This window comes from Triplophysa rosa, linkage group LG21, assembly GCF_024868665.1.
Source record: "Triplophysa rosa linkage group LG21, Trosa_1v2, whole genome shotgun sequence".
Taxonomy (NCBI): domain Eukaryota; kingdom Metazoa; phylum Chordata; class Actinopteri; order Cypriniformes; family Nemacheilidae; genus Triplophysa; species Triplophysa rosa.
This window is the reverse complement of record NC_079910.1, coordinates 5,584,389-5,606,059: the sequence shown is the minus strand read 5'-3', so window position 1 is coordinate 5,606,059 and position 21,671 is coordinate 5,584,389. Positions and strand designations below refer to the sequence as shown.

At 41.3% G+C, this 21,671-nt stretch overlaps 1 protein-coding gene across 1 annotated transcript in view; it reads right to left on the bottom strand.

The window, feature by feature from the left end:
- Nucleotides 1–21,671, bottom strand: part of plxna2 (plexin A2) — a 182,525-nt gene that overhangs the window by 137,474 nt on the left and 23,380 nt on the right. Inside the window, exons 2-3 of the mRNA XM_057363340.1 lie at nt 12,186–13,506; nt 7,879–8,061 (exon numbers count right to left, since the gene is read on the bottom strand). Of these exons, the coding sequence (XP_057219323.1) occupies nt 7,879–8,061; nt 12,186–13,379 (1,377 nt within the window). The 5' untranslated portion in view covers nt 13,380–13,506. The remainder of the gene's footprint in view (nt 1–7,878; nt 8,062–12,185; nt 13,507–21,671) is intronic.

Below are 21,671 nucleotides of genomic sequence, written 5' to 3'. Positions count from 1 at the left end.
GTCAAAAAGCAAGAGAGAGTGAAAGATAGGAGAGAGAGAGAGAGTGTGTGTGCATAGTCTAATGGTAATGTAATAGACTAGCAGGTCAGACAATATGAGCGAGACAGAAGAGAGAGACATCGAGACAAAGAGAGAGAGGCAAAGAAAAAAGCTGATCACTTTAAAAGAGGTTGGTAGATTGTTATTTTAAACTGAAAAAGTACATGAATAAAACTTGACTGAACATAAGATGACGTTGAATCCACCATCATTGTAACCAATAGATATTTAAATAAAGATGCTTCAAAATCACTACAAAATGCAACAATCATCTAAATAATTACAGTAATTCAGCGTTATTTACTTTATCCAAAGTTTTTACAGCGAAGGACGAAGCGCTTAGAAACACAAAAAGGAAGACAGCTGGCCAGTTCTCAACTCAGAATTCGGACACGACTGTCCACGAACAGACGGCCGAATGCAGACCCTGCCAAGACGATAAGTGTAAGAGGTCTGTGTGTGTTTGATGAGTGAATGGAACAGCAGGGTTCCTCTATCACACAGCCTTTGGCTAAACTTGGCTCTTTAGCCGGGCTTCACTCGTGAAAGCTTGAGATCCTCTAAAGATACTGTAACGCCTGCTCTGAAAACCTGAATGAAGTCTCGCTCTTTTTTTGTCTCGGTTAGCACAAAGCCGCTTGGGTCAATCAGGGGTCACCGGGAACGTTAAAGTTCACCTTGAACCAAAGTGAAACAAAGGACTAAAAAGCACAACATGCCCTACGTTCAACTTCCGCTAATATTAGAGTTTTACAAAAGCTCTAACTGTTTTTTTAACATATTTAGCCAATAAAAGCATTACAAAATTGTCTAGTTATATATGAAACTCTGTTATATAGAACTAGCTTTCTATGCCCCAGTTGCCCGATTTCTTAGGAAAAATCAGGTGAGTCAATCAATACGTGCTCTCATGACCCTTAATTTCGACAACCAATCAGAGATCCCCACTACACGCAGGAGGCAAATTAAAGTTGAATTGCCTGAAGTACAGTAACATGATTAAGAAGATTGCTGGCAATCTCGCTGACAGTCAGCAAGGTGGCACTGAGGAGCAATAGCACACGCAATCACAGCAGACAATGACCGTTACTGTAATCACCTGATCATTCTATCAGGACAGATTTACTGACAATAAAAACTGCTCAGATGTCTGCAAAATGTCGGAATATTGTACAGCTGTAGATAGACTTTACAGTTACGTGAGACAGACAAACTGACAAACTCACACAGCGAGAAAAATAGAAAAATAAGGACGTATTTATGATGCAAGTGAAGATTAATTGAAGCAAAGAATTCGATTTACAGACAGATTGTTGCTAATTCAACATGAAATTGGAGAAGGAGCCGGAATTTGGACTGATGATTAAAAACGCATGTTACCGTTTTGCTCATTCTGGCTGAATGTAATTCAAGCTCCCTTTACAAGACAGTTAAACAAGTACATCTGGTATCTGTTTGTTTCTGACAGTGCGTAGCGTACGTCCTTTATGACGGCGACTTATTTATCTAAAACTTCGGAGCCAGGGATAATAACACACTATACTGAATGTGAAATTCAAAAAAGAATAACTTGGCTTTTACAGAATGCGCTCAATCCAAGTAATTATAAAACAGCAGGCAAAATGTATAACCTCAGCCAACAACATGGCAGATACACCAATTTGTGTTGCCGAACAAACAGCGGAATTTGTTTTTGCAGTATGTCGAGAAAATGCCGCCGGTACGAAAACCGATGTGCTAGATGCCCCTCTGACCTTGAAAAAACAAATTAACACATAACTGCTGGGCAAGTTTTGCTTGGCGGGCAGAACTCTGGAGAGCGTTCTGTCGCTGACAGTCTGTTTCTAAACGACTCATTAAGTTTCCGACTCACCGGCTAAAGTAAAAATCATCTCTGCCTATCAAAGAAGAATGAAGCGCAGACATCTGGAGGGAAAAAAACTAAAGAGAGAAATCGGTGAATTTTTAAAAAATGCATGCGCCACATCTCAGCGTGCATATCCTTCGGTGTTTATGTGGATTCTGAAAAGAAAACCCTACAGGGACAGATGCGCTTTTATTTAGAAGTTACGATAAAGCAGAACGTTGTGCGGTGTATGGTAAATTAAGCCTAATAGACCTGCTAATGTTTAGTATGATGTTAATATTACTAAAAACAGAGGTAAGCACAAAACGTGCATTTGTACTTTGTTGCTTTTCATAACTGTTTTGGTGAAAAATAAACAAATATCAGATATTGAGCAAGTACTTACCCTAATGTGCAAAGTTAAAGGGATAGTTTCTTTTTTGTGCTTACCTATGTTTTTAGTAATATTAACAACATACTAAACATTTTTGGGTGAACTATCCCTTTAAGCTGTCAGGTACAATATAAATTTTACATAAAGATAAGTACAAAAGGTAACATGCAATGGTGACAGAGAAGGCGATATAGGCTATTTTTGTTTGACAATAAACATGTATATACATTTACTGATATAAACAATTATATAAATAAAAATTTTGGAGCATATTACTTCTTGGTGAATAAGCAAAGGTGATTTAAAAAAAAAATATATACTGTATATTTATATCTATCGACTACTGCTATTTTAGTACTGCAAAACCCCTAGACAGACAATAAAGCACATCCCCAAACACAGCTCATTACGCTCCAAATCCAAGGGACAATCAGGAAGCCACAGACTGGTAAAGCGAAACGTGAAAGCCGCCAAGCCAGCTGTTTCACAGCTCATCAAAGCCAAGCAGACTTTAGCATCCCGCTCTCAGCACAAAGCGCAAACATCAGACACCATCTCAACTTGCTGCAAAACACCACAAAGGATGCTCGTGACAAACCAAAGGTGTTCTGAGGACGAGATCAAGGCTAAGCTAACTAGCGGACGCAGATGCGAGCTCACCCCTTTAAACCGGCCGCCCTTTCATGTGCCGCAGTCGCTTGCAGACCACCGCTGCGTCTCTGCACCAGTCCCCCAAAAACATTCGCTGTGTCACAGAGACGATGTCAGCGTCGAGGAGAATGGGACCGCTGCCCAGAATCTCACTTAACCAGTTCAATGAGACATTTGTCCAATTAGGACCTCAATCGGTCGCCAGAAAGAAGCCACCTGAACCCGTCTTTCACGTCCAGTAGGGTCCAAACCAAATGCTGGTTTTACAACAAAGCAAACATTTGATTTGTGGTTGAGATGTTAAACCTAGGCAGGAACTACAAAACGTCAACTGAGGACGGTGTCTCGCTGGGGATTTTACACAGATGGATTTACCATGTAGGTCATGCGAACCACTCCTCATTAGAGCACCAATTACAAATGAAAGATGTGTCTAATGGGGCCGTTTAAAATTAGCCCAGGTGCTCTCTTCAATTGACTTTTTTCGTAAACCTGAGTCACAACGTCTGTCCCACAGTTCACTTTGCTGGCGCTTTAATTAGATTAATGTAGTTCAGATCGTGTGACCATCTCAAATCGGCGCTAATCTCTCAGTGGGATACTTTAAAGATCTCCTTTTAGCATGCGGTCTTTTCCTCTCTGACGATATCAAAGAGAAACTGTCATGATTCTGCCCTGAGGACATTCTGCCCTCTGCCCTCATCATGACAGACCCACGTGTTTCATGTGGAGAGAGGTATTTTTTGTCCTTATGGCTTTCCATACACTCTCTCCGGTCTCGTCTCTGTTCCCGCCCTCTCGTCTCCTCATTATTGCTTGTTTATTGTTTCATGCCCTTCACCTGTTTCCCTCTTGATTTTATCCCTTACTTAATGCCCCTGTGTCTTCTGTCTTGTGCCGGATCATTTTGTGATGTTGTGCTTGACGTCATCCACCTTGTCTTATATTGCTACGTAAGTCTAGTTTAGTTATTTGATGTCATGTCTAGTGTCAGGATTTAGTCTTGTCTAGTTTAGTGTAGTCGGTCCTTGTTCCTGTATACCCTTCCTGTTCTTGCCTTGCTGTTCTTTTGTTTTACCCCCCCGTGGGTTTTTGTTTCGTGTTTGTATTTATTATTAAAGTCCTTGTTTACCCCTTACCCGCTGTCTGCGCTTGGGTCCTCTGTCCTTATTCCCTCCTCGTTCCTGACAGAAACGAATCCCACCGGGGCATGTTCGCTCCTAACATACCCCCCCAGGAAGCCCCCCGCTATCTCCTGAGATTTACACTTAAAGCACAATATCAACTTAAATTTCACACCCTATAATTAATCTGATGCAATGTGTTGCTAACAGAGGACGATGTTTTTCAACAGCAAACACGGGCGACTGCATACTTTCTTTTACTCACAGATATTATTGAAATATGTATTATTAATATGACATGAAATAAATAAATATAGCGCTGCATGCGTTCATTCTGAGTTTCAAATTATATAGATGCAAAATACTGTAATATATATACAAGTAAAATAATATATTGTTATTTCAGATTTTGTCACGGCCTCGCCAAAATGTTACAGATTTTTATTCTGCTGTTGTTGCCAAATTCTGCTCTTCTTATCCCGACTTACTAAGGTTGAATTTAAAATGAGTATATCCTTATTACAAATGAAAATCACTATTGTTAAGACAACACCAGTGCAAATCCCTCAAAGGAAGGCTGTTAATCTAAAAAAAATAACATTTTGAAAAGTATGGCTCACTGCTTGAAACAGATCTACATTACAAAAACGTTGAATGCTACAGTAGCCCTGTTGAACCTAGTGTGATGGAATTGGCATAATACCCCTCTGCACGGCTTCTTTCATTCTGCATTTATTCATTCATTCATTCATTCAAATGGCTTTTTCTCAACTCATATGTTCAGCCCGCAGGCCTCAACGCTGGGAAAAACTCTGCCACTACTGGTCCAACTGCAGAAGCCAATGCTGCAGGAGTCGCCTGTATCTCTTTCACCACAACCAAACCAGCATGGAACTTCTTCTGGGAGCGAGGAAGGCTATAGTGGGAGACTGTGTGGACTGAATGGGAAATGTGTGTCTGTGTGTGCGTCACTGGGAGAAAGAGAGGGAGAGAAAGTGGCAATAGAGAGTGCTGGGTTTGCTCTTTGGGAAAGGAGCCAATCCAATTACAGGCAGCAGTGCAAGCCCGGTTTCTTCGGCTGAATTTCACATTTCATCAGTCTCTTCCTTTCTCTTGCTGCCACTCGGCTTCTCTTTCTATTTTTCTGTTTCTCTTTCACCTCTGCAGCTGGAAGGTAAGAGCAGGCAGATCATGCGACCGACTCTATTCTTCAAAGCATGAGACTCAACCGCTCACCCCTCTGTAACAATATCACCGGAGCATCAGATCCTGTCAATTTACAGTTCCTGTCAGCATGGATAAAACTCCTTGTAGCCAAATATTTTGAAAAAATATACAAACGTTCAAATTGAAATTTTCATAATTTACACAAATAATTATAAAAGCTATTTTAGCCAAGTAGATAAAAATCAAGTAAAAAAAAGAATGTCATCATATTTTATGCACGAATAATACAATGAATAGTCAAAACTAAGAGGAAGGTTATATAGCAAAAAAAAGAGGTATTGTACTGAAATATATCTAAAAAAAGGTTTAACTTGGAATAAATCTTTTAAGCTGCTATTGTATTTAAGTGTAAAATGCAACAAAAAATGCACCAATAAAACAATGAATAGTAAAAATAGAAATATGAACATACATACTGTATATTACAATAAAGTATATGACAAACGCAAAGAAGAGATCTTAGCTTTTCAATTTTCGTTCATTTTTTGAGTGATGACGACAAAACGTTGAATCAGATTACTTTATTAAAAAGTAAAAACGTATTAATGGAAATAAATCGAACAAACCAACGCTGTGTTTGCTACTGAAAAGGCGCAAGTCAAAATATTTGTCTTCAAACTCACAAGCCATGAGATGAGACAAGAAGATTTAATTTTATTGCAAAATCATTGTGAGTGAATATTCAATTTATTACCAAGGCCTCTCTAGCACACGATAGCCAGATGCTCTGAGTAGCACAGCCAAACCGAGATACAAAAAAAGTGACGTGCAAGTCCACACGGCTTTCTAAGCTCTCCTAGTTGTGCATTCTCCAAGAGACACAGAATCTGGTGATGTGACAGTTCCCTAACCATTCCAAAACACACAAACTCATACAATAAGACTGTCGCAGCTTTTCCTCTGACACTGTTGCGCCGTGTGCAGATGTGGCTGGAGTCTGTAGCATGATCCTCTCCTCTCAGCCTTTCATCTAGAGTAATGCCTTTAAAATTCTGCTTTTTCTGTGGCGGCAAGCATGTAGAATTAGTTTTCTGTAACGCGCATTCTCCAGTTTGGTGTGAACTGGCTAAAACGCAAGCATTTGCGAGCACAGCGAGTTTGGGGCCACAGAAGCAGCAATTCTAAGAACACAGCGCTGTCGTCCTAATTTAATTTTGCCAACTGAGAAAAAAAATAACGTTAATGAATAAGTCGCTAAAACACGAGGATTGCAGAGAGCGAATGCCTACCACACCACTTCCTGATTGCAGTGCTGATTCAATTATAAATTCATTAATCAATGCGCAAAATGCGATTTGGACGTTGCAGTTACCGCCTGAAACCAGGGTCTGACACTTTGACATTGTCCACTCTCTCTAGTGTCTGGAAAGGCAGCTGTCTTTGTGTTTGTAGGGGGAAAGTGGGAATGAGGGACAAACACAACGTTTGTACAGAGCAGGTTTGGAGCTTTTTACTGTCTCCTGCAGCTGCTGTGGGGTGAGGAAAGAGGAGGGCATGTCTGTTCCTGCTCATCTAACAGGGCTTGTCCTGTCACTCAATGCTGTAGGACCCTGGGGAGTATGAGTCCCAAAAGCAGCTGACGGAATCTTATTCACCTTTAGAATTGTTTATTATCACCGGTAGTCAGCTTACAGCCTATTTTTACCACAGCGTGCCAAAGTATAAAGCTTAAATTAGTCAAATAATAGCAAATTACAATAGTAATTTGCTAGTAAATAGTAAATAGTAATTAATATATCCAAGCTTTCACAATTCAACCATCTATGAAAAACAAAAGATATTTCCAGAAATGTCTCAGTGATTTGTGTCCATACAATGGATGTCAATGGGGGCAAATGTTGTTTGGTTGCCACCTTTCTTCAAAAAATATTTGATTTGTTCTGCAGAAGAAAGAAAGTCCTACAGATTTGGCATGAGAGTGTGTAAACGATGAAAGAATTTTCATTTTTGGGGTGAACTATCCCTTTAAAAGGTTGAGTATTCTTGTCAATCATGCTAAAATTACCATTCAAAAACCTGACTATAAATCACACGTTGTCTCCATGCCCTTTATGCGAGATATTATAATTATGTATATTACAACCCTTTAGCCTTGGCAGTGTCAGGCTTATAATGCCAGTGTCAAGGGTCTCTATACTCAATCTCCATGTCTCTATGCCTAACATCTTCTCCTGGTTCTGGCTGAGAAGGCATATTAAAATTAATAGACTCGGGAGGTAGAAACCCCAGAGGTTGCCACAAGCTGCCCTTTACGGACGCATGATGAAAAGAACCAGAAGGACTTAACAAAAAAGACATCAAATACTCAAAGTAAAAGTTTTTGGTTCCTACTACCATCCATACTTTCAAAGTCGGATGATTCCAAGTACAGAGGACACCATAAATAACCAACGTGACACGCCGTTTGCCAACAAAAGCGTTTGCTAGCCACTTAGGTTAGAGATCTAAAACATACTCGTAATAACGCAAACATTTCCAACTCTTCGTAGCTCCTCAGAGGACAGGACACGCCAGTCAAACCTGTAAGTGAAAGTTAAAGCAATGCAGACTAGACACCAGCACAGAGAAAAAACAACAACACCTGTGTTGAGGCTCACCTTCTTTAGTCGTCCGCCCTTGGTGCCAACGAAAGCCACGCAGTAACCGTTGTAGACGTAGGATGTCACCGAGGTCATGCGATCCCTGCTCTCCGTATAGAGTGTGTGTCCGGTCACCAGCTGAGAGCCGCCAAGAGGCTGGTTGATGTCCAAACCGCAGAAGGAGTCATCAATAGGGACAGGCTACAGGAGGAGGAAGGTAAATGGATAGTCAGCAGTTTGCTTAGAATCCAAAAGTCAAGGTCACTCGGTTGTTTACACACACATCAGCAGGAGGGTGAAAAGGTTGCCCTGTTTTTAATACGGCGAAGCGCTTCGCAAGCAAATCGCAATGAGTGATCGAACGTCAGCTGGTTGTTTTGTTGTTAAAGTAAACGTTCACATAAAACTACAAAGACTTGACCCTCATGTCTTTCCAAACCTGTATGACTTTCTTCTGCAGAACACAAGATGAAATTTTTTGACAACATTGGCCCCTATTGACTTCCACTGTATGGGCACAAAACCACAGAGACATTCCTCAGAATATCTTCTTTTGCGTTCCACACAAGAAAGAGCAATATGTAGATTTTGAACAACATGAGGGGGGAAAAATCATGACAGAATTTTTATTTTTGGGTGAACTATCCCTTTAAACAAGGTGCAGAATGGATCAGGAATACAAAAGTTCTATTCAGACACGTTGATAAATTTAAACATTTTACCCAAATGCAAATCAGTCAAGTATCCAATTGTTTGTCAAATTTTTTGCGATTTCTTTTGTGCCAAACATTTTACAGTAACGTCATTCTGGCCTCACAGAGTTCCCACGCCTTCTGAACCAGTTTCACCAGTGCATCACGATCAACCTGAGAATGCACCGGACAGGCCAGAGAAAACTGACTCTTTGAAGATAACTGGACCATTGAGTGTGGTTCCCCCAGCCAGATGCTTGGTTTTCTGTTCGGCCGGGCAGACATGTTCTCGCTCTGCTCTAGTGAGTCCTGCGCCGGACTGTCTCATTACCCTGTGCTATGAGAATAGTGTAGCTCACCCCACCAGCTGGGGACAAGAGCACATTCACACACACTTACACACCACACCAGCACTAAAACAGACAGGACAGAAGCTAAAACCATAAACACACTGTTAGATTTAAAGTTAAATTATCTTGTCAAGGGCAGAGTGGTAAAAAAATCTATTTTCCCCTCACTCGGAAACATACACCCAACCTGAATAGACCGAAGCTGGTAAACATTTACAACATAATGGGATGGACTATGAGCAATTTTTCATGTCACACACAGGCATGGGCAACTATCAATCCCTATTTGAGCTGGGGTGGAGAGTTACAAAGCTCTGTGCAGTTTAGATTCAGGTCATCGGAGTTTGTGACTGACACTGGCCTCAAAGTGCCATGTAGACTAAGAGAGATGAGTGCTGTGAGCCCATGATGCTGAACGCAGCTCTGCTCGTCCCCAACACTCCGCAGCCCTGTAATATCATCCCACCGACTACAGACTCACGCTGTAAAATCTTTACTGCCTCCCGGCCCTTCATAAGCTGGGGGACGGCAATAAAGAAGGGATATAAATGTCTCGTACTCGGCCGACCGCGTTCTGCCCCTTCTTAGTGTGTTTTCTTTTAGTTTCGAGTCTAAAAATAGCAGCAGGAACCAGCCTGACATATTGTTGTTCTGCGAGGTCAATACGTAAATTAAATACAATTAAATGGTATACATTGATGTAGTTGTAAATTATTGTAAAATGTAAATTATTTAAAAAGCAAGTCAGGCTATTTGGTGTTAATACTGTATAATGTATACATTGCAGTTAAGAAGTTTAGAGTCACTTAAGAAAAAAATAATATTCTGTCTTCATTTACTCACCCTAAAGTTGTTCCAAATCTGTATACATTTCTTTGTTCCGATGAACACAGAGAAAGATATTTGGAAGAATGCTTGTAACCAAACAGTTCTTGGTCACCATTGACTACCATAGTAGGAAAAATATTTATAAATGTCTTTGTTCCGTTGAACACAAAAGATATTTTGAAGAATGTAGGAAAGCAAACAGTTCTGGGGCACTTTTGACTATAATTTTTCATACATATATAAAACATTTTCATACATATACAATACAATTTTCCTACTATGGTAGTCAATGGTGGCCAAGAACTGTTTGGTTACAAGTGTTCTTCCAAATATCTGTCTCTGTGTTCATCGGAACAAAGAAATTTATACAGATTTGGATTAAATTATGTAAATGATGATAGAATTTTTATTTTGGGGAGAACTGTCCCTTTAATAACATTTTCCTACATATTAAAATAACAGTAATCTCAGAAACTATGGGGAAAATTATACATAACTACTCAAAAACTACTTATGCTTTACCACAAATGTAACTATAAGAATTAATAAAAAAAGAAATGAATAACTAAATAAATAATAACTAAATGGGAACTATGGGATATTTCACTCAGTGAGCTTCCTGCACAGAACTGAAATCCGTTTCCCATTATTGCTGTTTAATGTAGCAGGCTTTGGTTCCATACACATATCTAGACAAAGGTCATCACCTGATCAATAGTGTTCTCTTTAGCTCACCGGTCCGACTCGCATCACGTCAGGCTTGATCAGTCAGCCCGATGAAACGCTACAGCAGCTGAATTAGTGAACAGCATCAAAGGCTGGATGAGCAGGTTGACTAGGCCGAGAGACACTGGCAACTGGGCTGTGTGATAAATCTTTCATTGAGCCTTCTTGCCAATCTCTCCTAATCTCTCTTACTTTCACTTTTTGGAGCAAAAGGCACTGGACCTAGTTGAGGCAAAAACTGCACAGAAGTCTGTGCAAGAGCCAGCGATTAAAATAGCACAAAATAATAAAACTAAAACTAAAATCACTGACTGGGCGTTCTTGTAGTACTTTTTAAGTAAAATGAGCTTGAATAGCAAAGTAAAATGTCTAGGGAGTTTTATTTTGTTGTTAAAATATTTTCGTACTCCTACTGATCTTAAAATGGGATAAAAACAGCTCCGTGGCAGCAAGAGGGCTGAATTCTCCGAAACCTCCCTGCTGCGGCTTTTGATTTGTGTGGGCTCATAGACTTTGCTATGTTAATCGTTAAAGATCTACCTGCATAATACTATGGATTTATTGAATGATATTGACTGCAGAGGTTTTAACACTGCATACATCGCTGTGTTTTTTCTTCTGAGTCAGCTCTGACACATTCCTTCAAGACCAGGAGAAGAAAAGCACAAGGTTTTGCTAGAGCTATGTTTTTAATGAGGCTTAGAAAAACATGGAGGAGGGCTGGTTGACATCATAAGGCGTTGACAACCCATGAGGGTCACACGGGGATCCTCTAGGGCCCTTAATGGGGCCAGAGTGGAGTCTGCTACTATAAGGACCACCCCGCTCAGACACTCAATAATGTTTTTCTCGGGGTGACAATCACCTCTGACATCATGCTAATGGTGAATTTACTGAAGTTAATAAAGTATACCCTGGAGGGAATCACGTACCGGTGGGTTGTCGTTAATACTTTGTCTCATGGCTCATGCACACAAATGTAAAAAAGAGACACAAAAATATTCACAATCGTATATTATTGCTCCAAGGCTGCGCAAGTCAATGCGCACGCTTGCAAATAAACACACGCTGAGAATTATTAGTGTCTCTAATTCAATTTGTTTATACCCGCGGATAAATAAAGACTCTGAAAAAATGTGGCCCCTTGGGACTGAGACTGTAAAAGAAAAAAAAGAAAAGTGAAAAGATGCTGAAATTATTTCACGTTTTTTGCTGTCAGACTTAGAAGGCATATGTCAAGCTTCCTCACTTCTTACTCTTATTCAAAGCTATCAATTCTAAACAATTTACCAAAATTATAAACAGACTAAAAGCTGACAGGATAGTTTTTTGCATGTTTTTATGCGTGGACTAACCCTAACCATATAGACTGATATTCAATCCTTTAGGTTATAGTGGTCAATAGGTTTGCTTGGATAGTATTCTGTTACACACTAAAGAGTGAAAGATGGTAACATCAGAACAACCAGCGGCTAAATAAACAGAAGTCTGATCCTATCGTCATTCCAGGGGAAACATAAAATTAGTAACTATCCCCCTCTGACGTGATCTACTGAGGTTTGCTGGTGAGAAAAAGCAGACACAGGAACTGGCAAAAATATAACAGAATTTTAAGACAGAGATATTGAAAATTCAAAGAAAATATGCACAAGTGCTGTTACAGTACTACTGGTCAGAATCTACAGCTACTGCAACTACTGTAACTTGTAATAACAAAAAGATCTCTCACCGCTTTGGTACAAGGTACATCTTTTCCCAGCAGCCAGTTGAGCTCCAGGTTCCCCTCTCCCTGATAGCAAGACTGCATGCGTTCTTTGATCCGAGCGTTGATGTCCCGGATGGAAAACACGCAGAGGGCCGAGTCATCCGGCGGGTCGTGATACTGTTTCTGACCTTTGGAAAAGAGAGCAAACAGCACATCATCCTGAGCGCTAATGTTGAGGGACACGGCGAGCACCCGTCCGGGCTTGCCCAGGTAAGCAGCCTGCAGAAGCCGGTATTCTATTCTATTCCGGACACAACCTATAGGCAGCGACACATAGGAGTGGAATTTGTGGTCATCTTTGCAGAGTCGGACGATGCGGGAGGTGTAAAAGAGATCATTGGAGGGGCCGCTGGAAGACATGCTATTCTCGGGCGTTTCCGGCTGCACGGTTAGAAAGTAGACGAAGTTGCCGCTGGCAAAGCCGTAGATGTAGTAGATGTCGAAATGAGACACCAACGCCAGGGTGTCTGAGGGGATCTTGATGAGTGACGAAACAAAGTCAGTGTGGAGCTCGTAGTCCAGCATAGCCGAGGACTCCGGGTCGCGAGGAAGCTTGCGGCTGGAGATGGTCGGAAAGTAGTCTTGCTTGCCATCCACAGCCGTGCCGATGAAGAGAGTTCCATCCTTGCCCTGTGAGGGCACGATGACCCCGTACATGGTGCCCGTCTGGTTGACGCTGGAGAGGTAGTGCTCTTTTTTATGAGATGGTTCCACTAGGATAAAGAGGTCGTCCAACCGTAGCAGTTTGCAAACACCTTGGTAAAGACTACCACAAGCGAGCAGCCTGTTCTGAGAGTAGTCAATGAGCAAGAGTTTGTTGATGTTGTTAGTGGAAACCAGCGGTTCACTGCAGGGCTGAACGATGAGGGGAGGGTAACAGGCCTTGTTGTCATCTTCAGGACCGGTATCATGGGACACTAGAAGAGTTAGGTTGCCGGATAACTTGTAGACACGGTTGACAGCACCGATATAGAGCGCCCCTGTCGTCTTGTGAACCGTTAGGTGGTTGAAAGCCCATTCCCGTCGCTCAGGGTGAAAGGTTGTGAAGGTCTGTTCACTGCACACTAGTGGCAAGACTAAAAATAACAACCAGGACCATGTGAAGCCCCATGTAGGGCTTTGATTTAAAGTCCTCTGCGAAGCCTGCTGTCCCCCCATTGTCTGAGGGACCTGCAAGATGAGAGAGGATAAAAACGAAGAGGAATATCAGATGGCAAAAGCTTTCTTCTTGTTGTGTTAAAGCAAGCTGTGTAGTCCAATTCCTCAGCAGGGTCTTCACATTTTTCTGAAAGACAGAAAGAGAAAGTCATTAGGAAATAAATCAGCATGTCAGAGTATCGAAATAAATCAACATATGATGCAAAAAAGGAAACAGACAATGGAAATTGCACCTCATTCACCAAACAGAGGCCTTCGGCCACCATAGGAGGAAAGTTTTTATTAGCTCGGTGTTAAATCAGGAGGGGGCGGCTGCTCTTAGAGACAATGGCAGGAAAGGCTTATCTTCACATTCTAAAGGAGTTGTTGGGTAGATAATGCATTGTAGCAACGGAAATTAGCATGACCTGAGTCACGCCGCTTGACAGTTATCTGAGACAGCAGTTTCTAAGAGCGTGGTTCTGTCAAAGGTCTCCAGAAGAGAGCTTGCTTTGTCAACATCAATATCTAAGATCACAAAAGGAAACAATGACACCATTTGCAAACAAGTCTGACTAATCGTTCTAAAATTACTCCTTTGTACATTCTGAGCAACTTCATTCTTAAAAAAATTCCTGACATGCTTTTTAATAATGCATTTATGTCAAGAAAAGAAAGCTTAATAATATTCATTTCTACTAAATGTGAACGTCGCAATCTCATTTCTCATCCTCCACCCCAGCATATTTGTCAGTGCAGAATAGTGCATCAAGGAAAAATGCAATTTATGTAATAGAAAAGGGTGGTCTCCCGCATACAATAAATCAAAAGGGGGACCGGTCTCCCCTTTCTTCTGAATTTATCCCAAGGAGTTAATTATCCAATCCGCTGCATGAGGGAGACCTGGATCTTATTACTACAACAAAGTGCGAACAAATTGGGTGCTGCTTCCATGCACCCTGTTTTTACTATCTGCACTGTAAGGGGGCTGTTAAACAGGATCTGAATTCATTAATTATGCCTTCCAATTCTCTTCATCTGTTTTTCTCTCCTTCTTCTTTTTGTATCCCTTTGACACCATTACGTCTACGAGGGATCAATCATTGGCACTAGAGCAATCATCCCTAAACGAATAAGGCAGCCATTAGAGATATACAATCTACACTGCCCACATTCACTACATTTCCGCTTCTATTTTTCCTGTTTGATTTGCATGCGTTATCAACGCAAGGTGGCAGGGTAACAAGTGCAGACAATGCTTGCGCATCACAGAATCACATATGATTAGGCAAAGCGGCCCAACAATAGTAACTAGATCCATCATGGTGGTAAGTCTTAGCGAACAGCGGTCTAGAACATTTCAGAATGTAGAAGCTATTGTTCCTTGCTTCGTGATTTGCATGTTGAGGCCAAAGATCTGAGTGGAATTACAAACACCACTTTGGTAAATTTACATAAAAATTCTGATATACTGGTGAAAGAACAATAGCTGAAAATAGTCTATCTATCATGATATCACACGTACATCTGGGAGACGTCAATTTGATGTCTCCATTTACATCTGCGAGACCTATTTGAGATCTCTCCTGTCAGATAATGTCTGTAAGATCTATCTATCTTTCCTACAACAATCTTAACAGCTATAAGCATGAATTTTGCAGTAGTAATTTTACTACAGCGAATTACAGTGCATTTAAGTTACACAGTTCATCTGTATGCGTGTTCTGCTAATGCAATGTGCACATGTTTGTTTGCTGAGATCTGCAAAGTTCATATGTTAGGCAGTATATTAGCATGGTTGTAAAGGGAGCTGTAAAACTGTAATGTCCTTCATGCGGCTCTTTCGTGTTCGTTCCACATGCTGGAGGTGCAAAGCACGTTCCCTGGAGGTGTCATCAGGCATCTGCTGAGCAAGCAACTTCCCGAATCCTGCATTCTGGCTCTGAGTCCTCACCTTCGAGCGTGCTCACCCCTCCCTCTGCAACAGTCACTGGCCTTATTTTTGGTTTTAGTCACTTAACAGCCCCACCTCCTTAGCCCCCCCAATTTATCCCTCCTTTTCTATTCTCCTTTTCCACCTTCCCTGCTGACTGCTGGCTCAGCGCGAGCGCAACTCCCTTTTTATGTCTTAGCGACAGCTGCACTGAAGAGGGGTCCGAATGGTGTAAATAACGACTGCTCGGAGTTTAACAGCAGTGCTGTCAGGAACAGAAGCAGGGCTTTGTTTATAACGCTTTGTCTTTTTTCCTCTCTTTTCTCTGCAACGCTTGACAGGACTCTCGTTATTATGCGAAATGGTCATGGAATTGAATAGATGAGTCTGATTCGCCTCTTAGTTTCCATTCATTGTTTGAAGTCAGGCTTTTACACTTGGCTCTCGGAAGAGATTACCATGTCAATGTTTGCACCTGTGAATCACGGCTTCGTCACACTACAGCCTATAGCGATAATGGCACAGTTTAGACAGGTTTGCCGGAACAGGAATCCGTATTGTAGAAACGGTGTTTTGCCAAAAGCCGTATTTCACCATGGCAGTGATTCATGTCCATACAGCGCACCACTGGAAAGGTAACGGTTGCCTCATTAGCATAACCATTACGACCTCACAACCACAAGCGACCAAGCTTTTCAGTCCAACGTTCTGTCCTGTGTGTGTGTCTGGTTTGATTTGTGGAGTTTAACTTATTCGACAATAAAAGCCACATAAAAAAGACTATGTTACTGGGAATTTTTCAAGTAAGACAAGCTCCTGGATCAATATCTCTGGCAACCGGAATTGTATTTCTAACCACAACCCTAAAGCTTCTTGGTTAGAAAGTACTACTGAAATCATAAAGAAATTAATAAAATGGTTTACGTGCCCCAAACCCCATTCTTTCCAACCCTTAAAAACTGACAAACAACTAGAAGCATCCTACTTGTCAAGACCACATAAAAAAGTAAAAAAATGCGAATAACTAAGCTTCATACATTCAATGCATCTGTTTCTAACTAAGGAGCAATCACTATTATTCCACTGCGGCACCGAGCGGTATTTTAGTTCCATCTGACCAGGTATCAGCACACGTTTCCACCCAGTGTCATTTTATCATGTGAAAATCCATCCCCGGGTTATAATCCTCTCATAACGTTTACATTAAAAGTGACCTCAGGGACATGATGCTGTTCAGATGGGATCCAAATTTAGCACCACTAATCTCTTCTGAACCATGGCAAATTCAAGGCTATGCTTCTAAAACATTCTTCGGCTAAACTGTGCACAGGCACACAAAGCTGATTTTTCAGGCCGCAGTGGTATCTTTTACACTGCGGTATTCAACTGCATAAAACTCTGAAAAGGGGTCACAGGATTTGCTAGTGCGTTACTGTATGTGCGAATACACAGCACTGGATACGAATGCAGCTCTACATACTGTAAATATCTATAAAAAACAAGAGGTCTTTTTAATATATCATTTCTTTCTCTCAGACAGCAGTAAGATTAAAAGAAGAGCTTCCTTAAGAGCTCTGCATCTTATGTTTTTCATTAAAAAGACCTAGAAAACGGCACCATAGAAATTTGTGAAAACTGTGTTCCATAGAAATCAAGCTCACAACTTTTGCACTGCTAATTCAATGCATTGATCTAAACAATTTCAACAATCTATTTCTCAATAAATTTGGAGAACCACCTGAGACAAAGTTGATACTTAAAACACAACTGTGAACTCAATTGTCCTGAGCTAAGAGCAACCTCTAAGCATTAAACTTGTCCTCTGGGGTAAATGTGCACAGAAACGACAGAACAGGAAAACCGCTACATTCCAGTCAATGCTGACGCTGTGATTACTGTACAGGAAAACTGTTGTTTTCCTTAATGAACAGTAAGGCAAAACAAAGCACATGTTAGCGCTAACACCACCCACTGAATAAACACACAGTGTCCTGGTGACTAACTGTGTGTAGTTAGCTCATATATCTGCTATGTGCTAACATCATACAAAGATGCTCTGGCCTGGCAACATTGCGCTTAATGATTGCTTTGCCAACATAGATTTCTACCAGTGCATTGTTTGGTAGCTAGCTAATCTCTGGAAGTATGAGCTAATATATGCTACTGTATATACTAGTGTTAGCATATAAACATCAGAACTGGGTTGCCAGTGAATAAAAGAGTAAAACTAAGGGGATTTAACAAACCCACATGGAAAGTCTGAATGCTGAGAAACTGTTGTGTACTCGCTCATGAGACTTTCTTTCGTTTCATTTTTTTTATATCATCTTTGGCTCATATATTTACTTTAAAACTCCTTAACATGTAAAAATAGACACAAGTAAGATCATTGTTGACATACGGTAAGAGTATCTCTTATTTTAGGATGAGACTATCTTTACTTCAAAGTGTAAATCACCAGATTCAACTGCAATTTCAACGGTTGGTCTGTATAAAGGCTTCAGACTATGAAGCAAAACGTGCCACCAACACCCCCCTTTCATACACCGCCACGTGTTGTGCGACTTGACATATTCTCCCTCATTCTTTAAGCTACTTAACAATAGAACCCAAGTTGTTTGATCTTTTAAATTCCTATTTACAGCTATTGTACTGCCGCAGATAAAAAGCCTAAACCGCAATCCCGTTATGGTGGAAAATCCCATTAATTGTTGTGGAATGAAAAAAATGACACTTTGGAATTTCATGCCTGGGATTAATCTGTCATTCCCAATAAAGACTCATCTTCGAGCATGTAATCTAAATGGTGAAATAAATACTAATACATTCATACCTGCAAGAAGGAAACTTATTTAAGCAGACAAAACTCAAGCAGTAAGTTTGTTTTCCGTTCAGACCACTTGGTTTTCAGTTCTGAAAACAGACAAATTTGCTTTTGCTTGGCAGCAAAAAAGCCTCATCTCCGTTGCCATTTTTTGCAAGTTAAAAATAGAAAGTTTAATTTTCCTTGAGGGAAGAAGAGCTGTGTGGGAGTGTGTCTAAAAAACGATTAGTAGGAGAGGTTAGTCCATTAGTCTTTATTTCTTCTCTGACATTCTCTGGCGGCGATAATGAGAGGCTTTGTGAGAGCAGGGTGTCGTGGCAGTGTAGTGATATTTATAATTTCTTTTGTCTCTGCGGGAGCTTCGACTGCAGTGGTAATGGCTGCCTTTCTCTGTGCCAGCTCTTGGTGTTGAGCGCATCCATTGCACGCAGTGTGAAGTACAGACGGATTACACTTTCCACATGGCTTCCCGATGCTTCTCTTCACCTTACCCAGAAACTTTTAGATGATTAGAAACTTATGAAATCTTTATGTGCTCCGCCTCTAAAACAACCTTTCTTTTTTGCTGACATCATCAAGCCCTCTAACGTTGACTCCTCCCCTCCACCTGTCCTTTTTAACAATTAAATCAATTGACCCTTCGCAAAGCCCGTCCCCTTTTGCTATGTCCGACATCAGCCAGAGCGCTCCCACTGCACTAAAGAATATTTATCGTGAAACGATCATTTCTGGAAAAAAATGATGTGTACTTTCAGCCAAAAGCAATAAGAAAGTCTGCAATATGCATTTGAAGTATATATTCAGGATGTGAAAGTAACTCGGAATAAAGTAAACAAACTACAGATTGACGCTCTAGTCTAACGTACTGTGCTTGCTGTAAGGAAATAACGTCTGGATAGCGCCATTGGTTTCTGACACGTTTAGGCAATGGGTGAAACTGTGATTATGACCATAAAGATCAAATTTGACCTCCGATAAAACTCTGGCAGTGTTGATGAGATGCAGTCCTTCAGCGCGAATCATATGACAGTCAGTCTTTGACGTAAAACTCCGCAGACAAGTCTTCTTGTATGAGTCTGTTTTAAGAAGTCTTTATTGTTGTACGTTATGACAACTAAAATTCCACAATGACATGACTTTTAGCTGGGATCATGTTCGTACAGTCTGACGAGTTGAACTCAGGTCAACGTTATGGTAATGAGCTATGACGGGGTTTGGCGGCAACCAATCGGAACGTAGAAGTCCACCACTTGAGAGGATTCCAGAGAACGCAGCCCTGTACACTTTGGTCTACGTCAGAGCGCCAGAGCGCCCACGGATCTTTCTACAGCGTTGCTGGCCAGAGCGATTTTTGACGCTCTCGACGGCGGTGTTGTGAACGTACAGTAATGCTCAGCCGGTTAAACTCTATGCTTTGATTGTTGGACAAAATGGCGAATAGCAACAAGGGGGGGGGCGCATTATATTGGCGTTATGATTGGTCCGGTCACCTGTAAATCAAACTCACGCGAAGGGTCAATTGCCAGAACTTTTATCGTCATAAAAACCCCGATACATATCGCTGCAGTACTTCTGAAACCTTGTATCTCCGTTTTTCATGATTTTTTTGTGGTTGCCATAAATCATTATCATTAGTCACCCTTTATGTTTGTCACTGGGTCTTGCAAAAATCTAAGCAATTAACCCTATTAAAAAGTGCCTATCAACTTTGAAAATCATTTGAAAGTTCCGTTTTTTTAGTTTTCTTGAAAAACAGCGCATTTAGGCATACTAGGTTTTGGAATGACAGCGACGATATCAAATTAATTTTGAAGGTAGCGAAATTCTACTAAGTTCAAACCCTGCGGCTTCTCGCCATTATCTCAGGCTGTCTCTCAACGGGACATTGAATGATACAGACTGCCTGAAGCATATTAAAGACTATTAAATCCCCTACACATTGTGATTTCCCACAGTAAAAGCCATGTCAACATGACATCAGAATTAGCAGACATCAGCGGGCGTTCTTATCCTCAAATACAAACACGGGGGTGCGGATATAATCTTCGCCTTTCACCCGCAACCTGCTGCGACGCCACAGCATTCTCAACGCTACGGCTCTACGAAAATAAACTCCCTTTCCCTCCCGACACAGTCCCATAACTCCACTGAAGGGAGATTATAATATTATTGTTATTCTAATGCATTTTATTCTCCCTCCCACAGTCGCCACCTTCTTGGCTAACAAACACTCAAGGGCGTACGCAGATGCTCGAGAGGTGTACGAAAATCATACACTGCTCGAGTCTTGGCCTCACAGCTATTACCACAACTGACAATCTGCTTAAGGACACACAGGAAGTACTTCTCATCAGAGCTGTCTGTCAAGCCTGGCACGGGATTCTATTAAGACTTATTTCCATAAATCTGAATTGTAAAGGCTGGCGGTGGGAGACGGGATCCCTTGGAAAAGCACGAGACACAAACGGAAAATGTCACCAGAGGCCACGGGATTCAGATCTACCTCCCTCAGTTCCGCGGCTATGAATTTAATTAAACGCTTTGATTGACGCGACACGCGTTTATCAATCGGGAAGTTTTGAAAGTCAACATTGTGGGGAAGAGACATGAAAGAGAAAAAACTGTGCAGCCCTCTTCGGAGCGCTGCCGTTTCCAGTCAGAAGGTGTTTGTTCACACTAGAACTGATGGGATAGTTGACGGGATAGAACGGATGGGATAAGCTATGGCCAAAGATCTAAAGGCATTTCTTCCTCACATTTAAACTACATAAAAAACTTTCTCTTTTTAGCTTTTCTGTTTCTAGCATCCATGTTCCAGGTCCAAGTCCCAGGTGTTAGGGCAGACAGTATCAGGCTTTAGAAAGTATTAGATGGCCACCAAAGACAGAACCCGGATTTGCCGGCTGCTGAATTACGTAAACGGCAGCACTCCCAGCTGTGAGAAGCGACTGTTAAGCTATTTCAGACCCACATCCTAACACCCCAGACTGGGGTCAGTGATAAACCGTAAGCCTCCCCTGGACTCGTACTGCCAAAGCACAGCTGCAGACTTATCCAATGAACTAAATCGTTGCTCTACTCAACATCAACTATCAGATCGCTGCAAACTGAAACCAATGCCACTAAAGCTGTAACACAAATACATTCGGCCCATCTGAAAATGTGTTGAAAAATGCAAAAAAAACATGCAAAATATATATCAGGAAGTTAGTGACACAGAGAGGATTTCCCCCAAATATTTCCTCCTGGGATTGGTGTGTGTGTGTCTGAGGGTTTGGCTGGCATGGATAAGCGGCCATGCGAGGCTCTGGCACCCTGGAGAGAAGGAGAGGCAGCAGAAGCCCATCTATTCATTACTCCAACTGGGCAACAACCCGTTACAACAGCAGTCACAACTCCAAAAACTGGCACCCACACACAGACTATTATCTGAGGCAGATTTACACAGCCTGGCACAGAGAAAGACACGTCAGTGAGATGAGGGAGAGAGGAAGCGAGGGAGATTTACAATGTTTGTGAGGGAAAAAATGAACAGGGGAGACAAAAGAAGAGATAA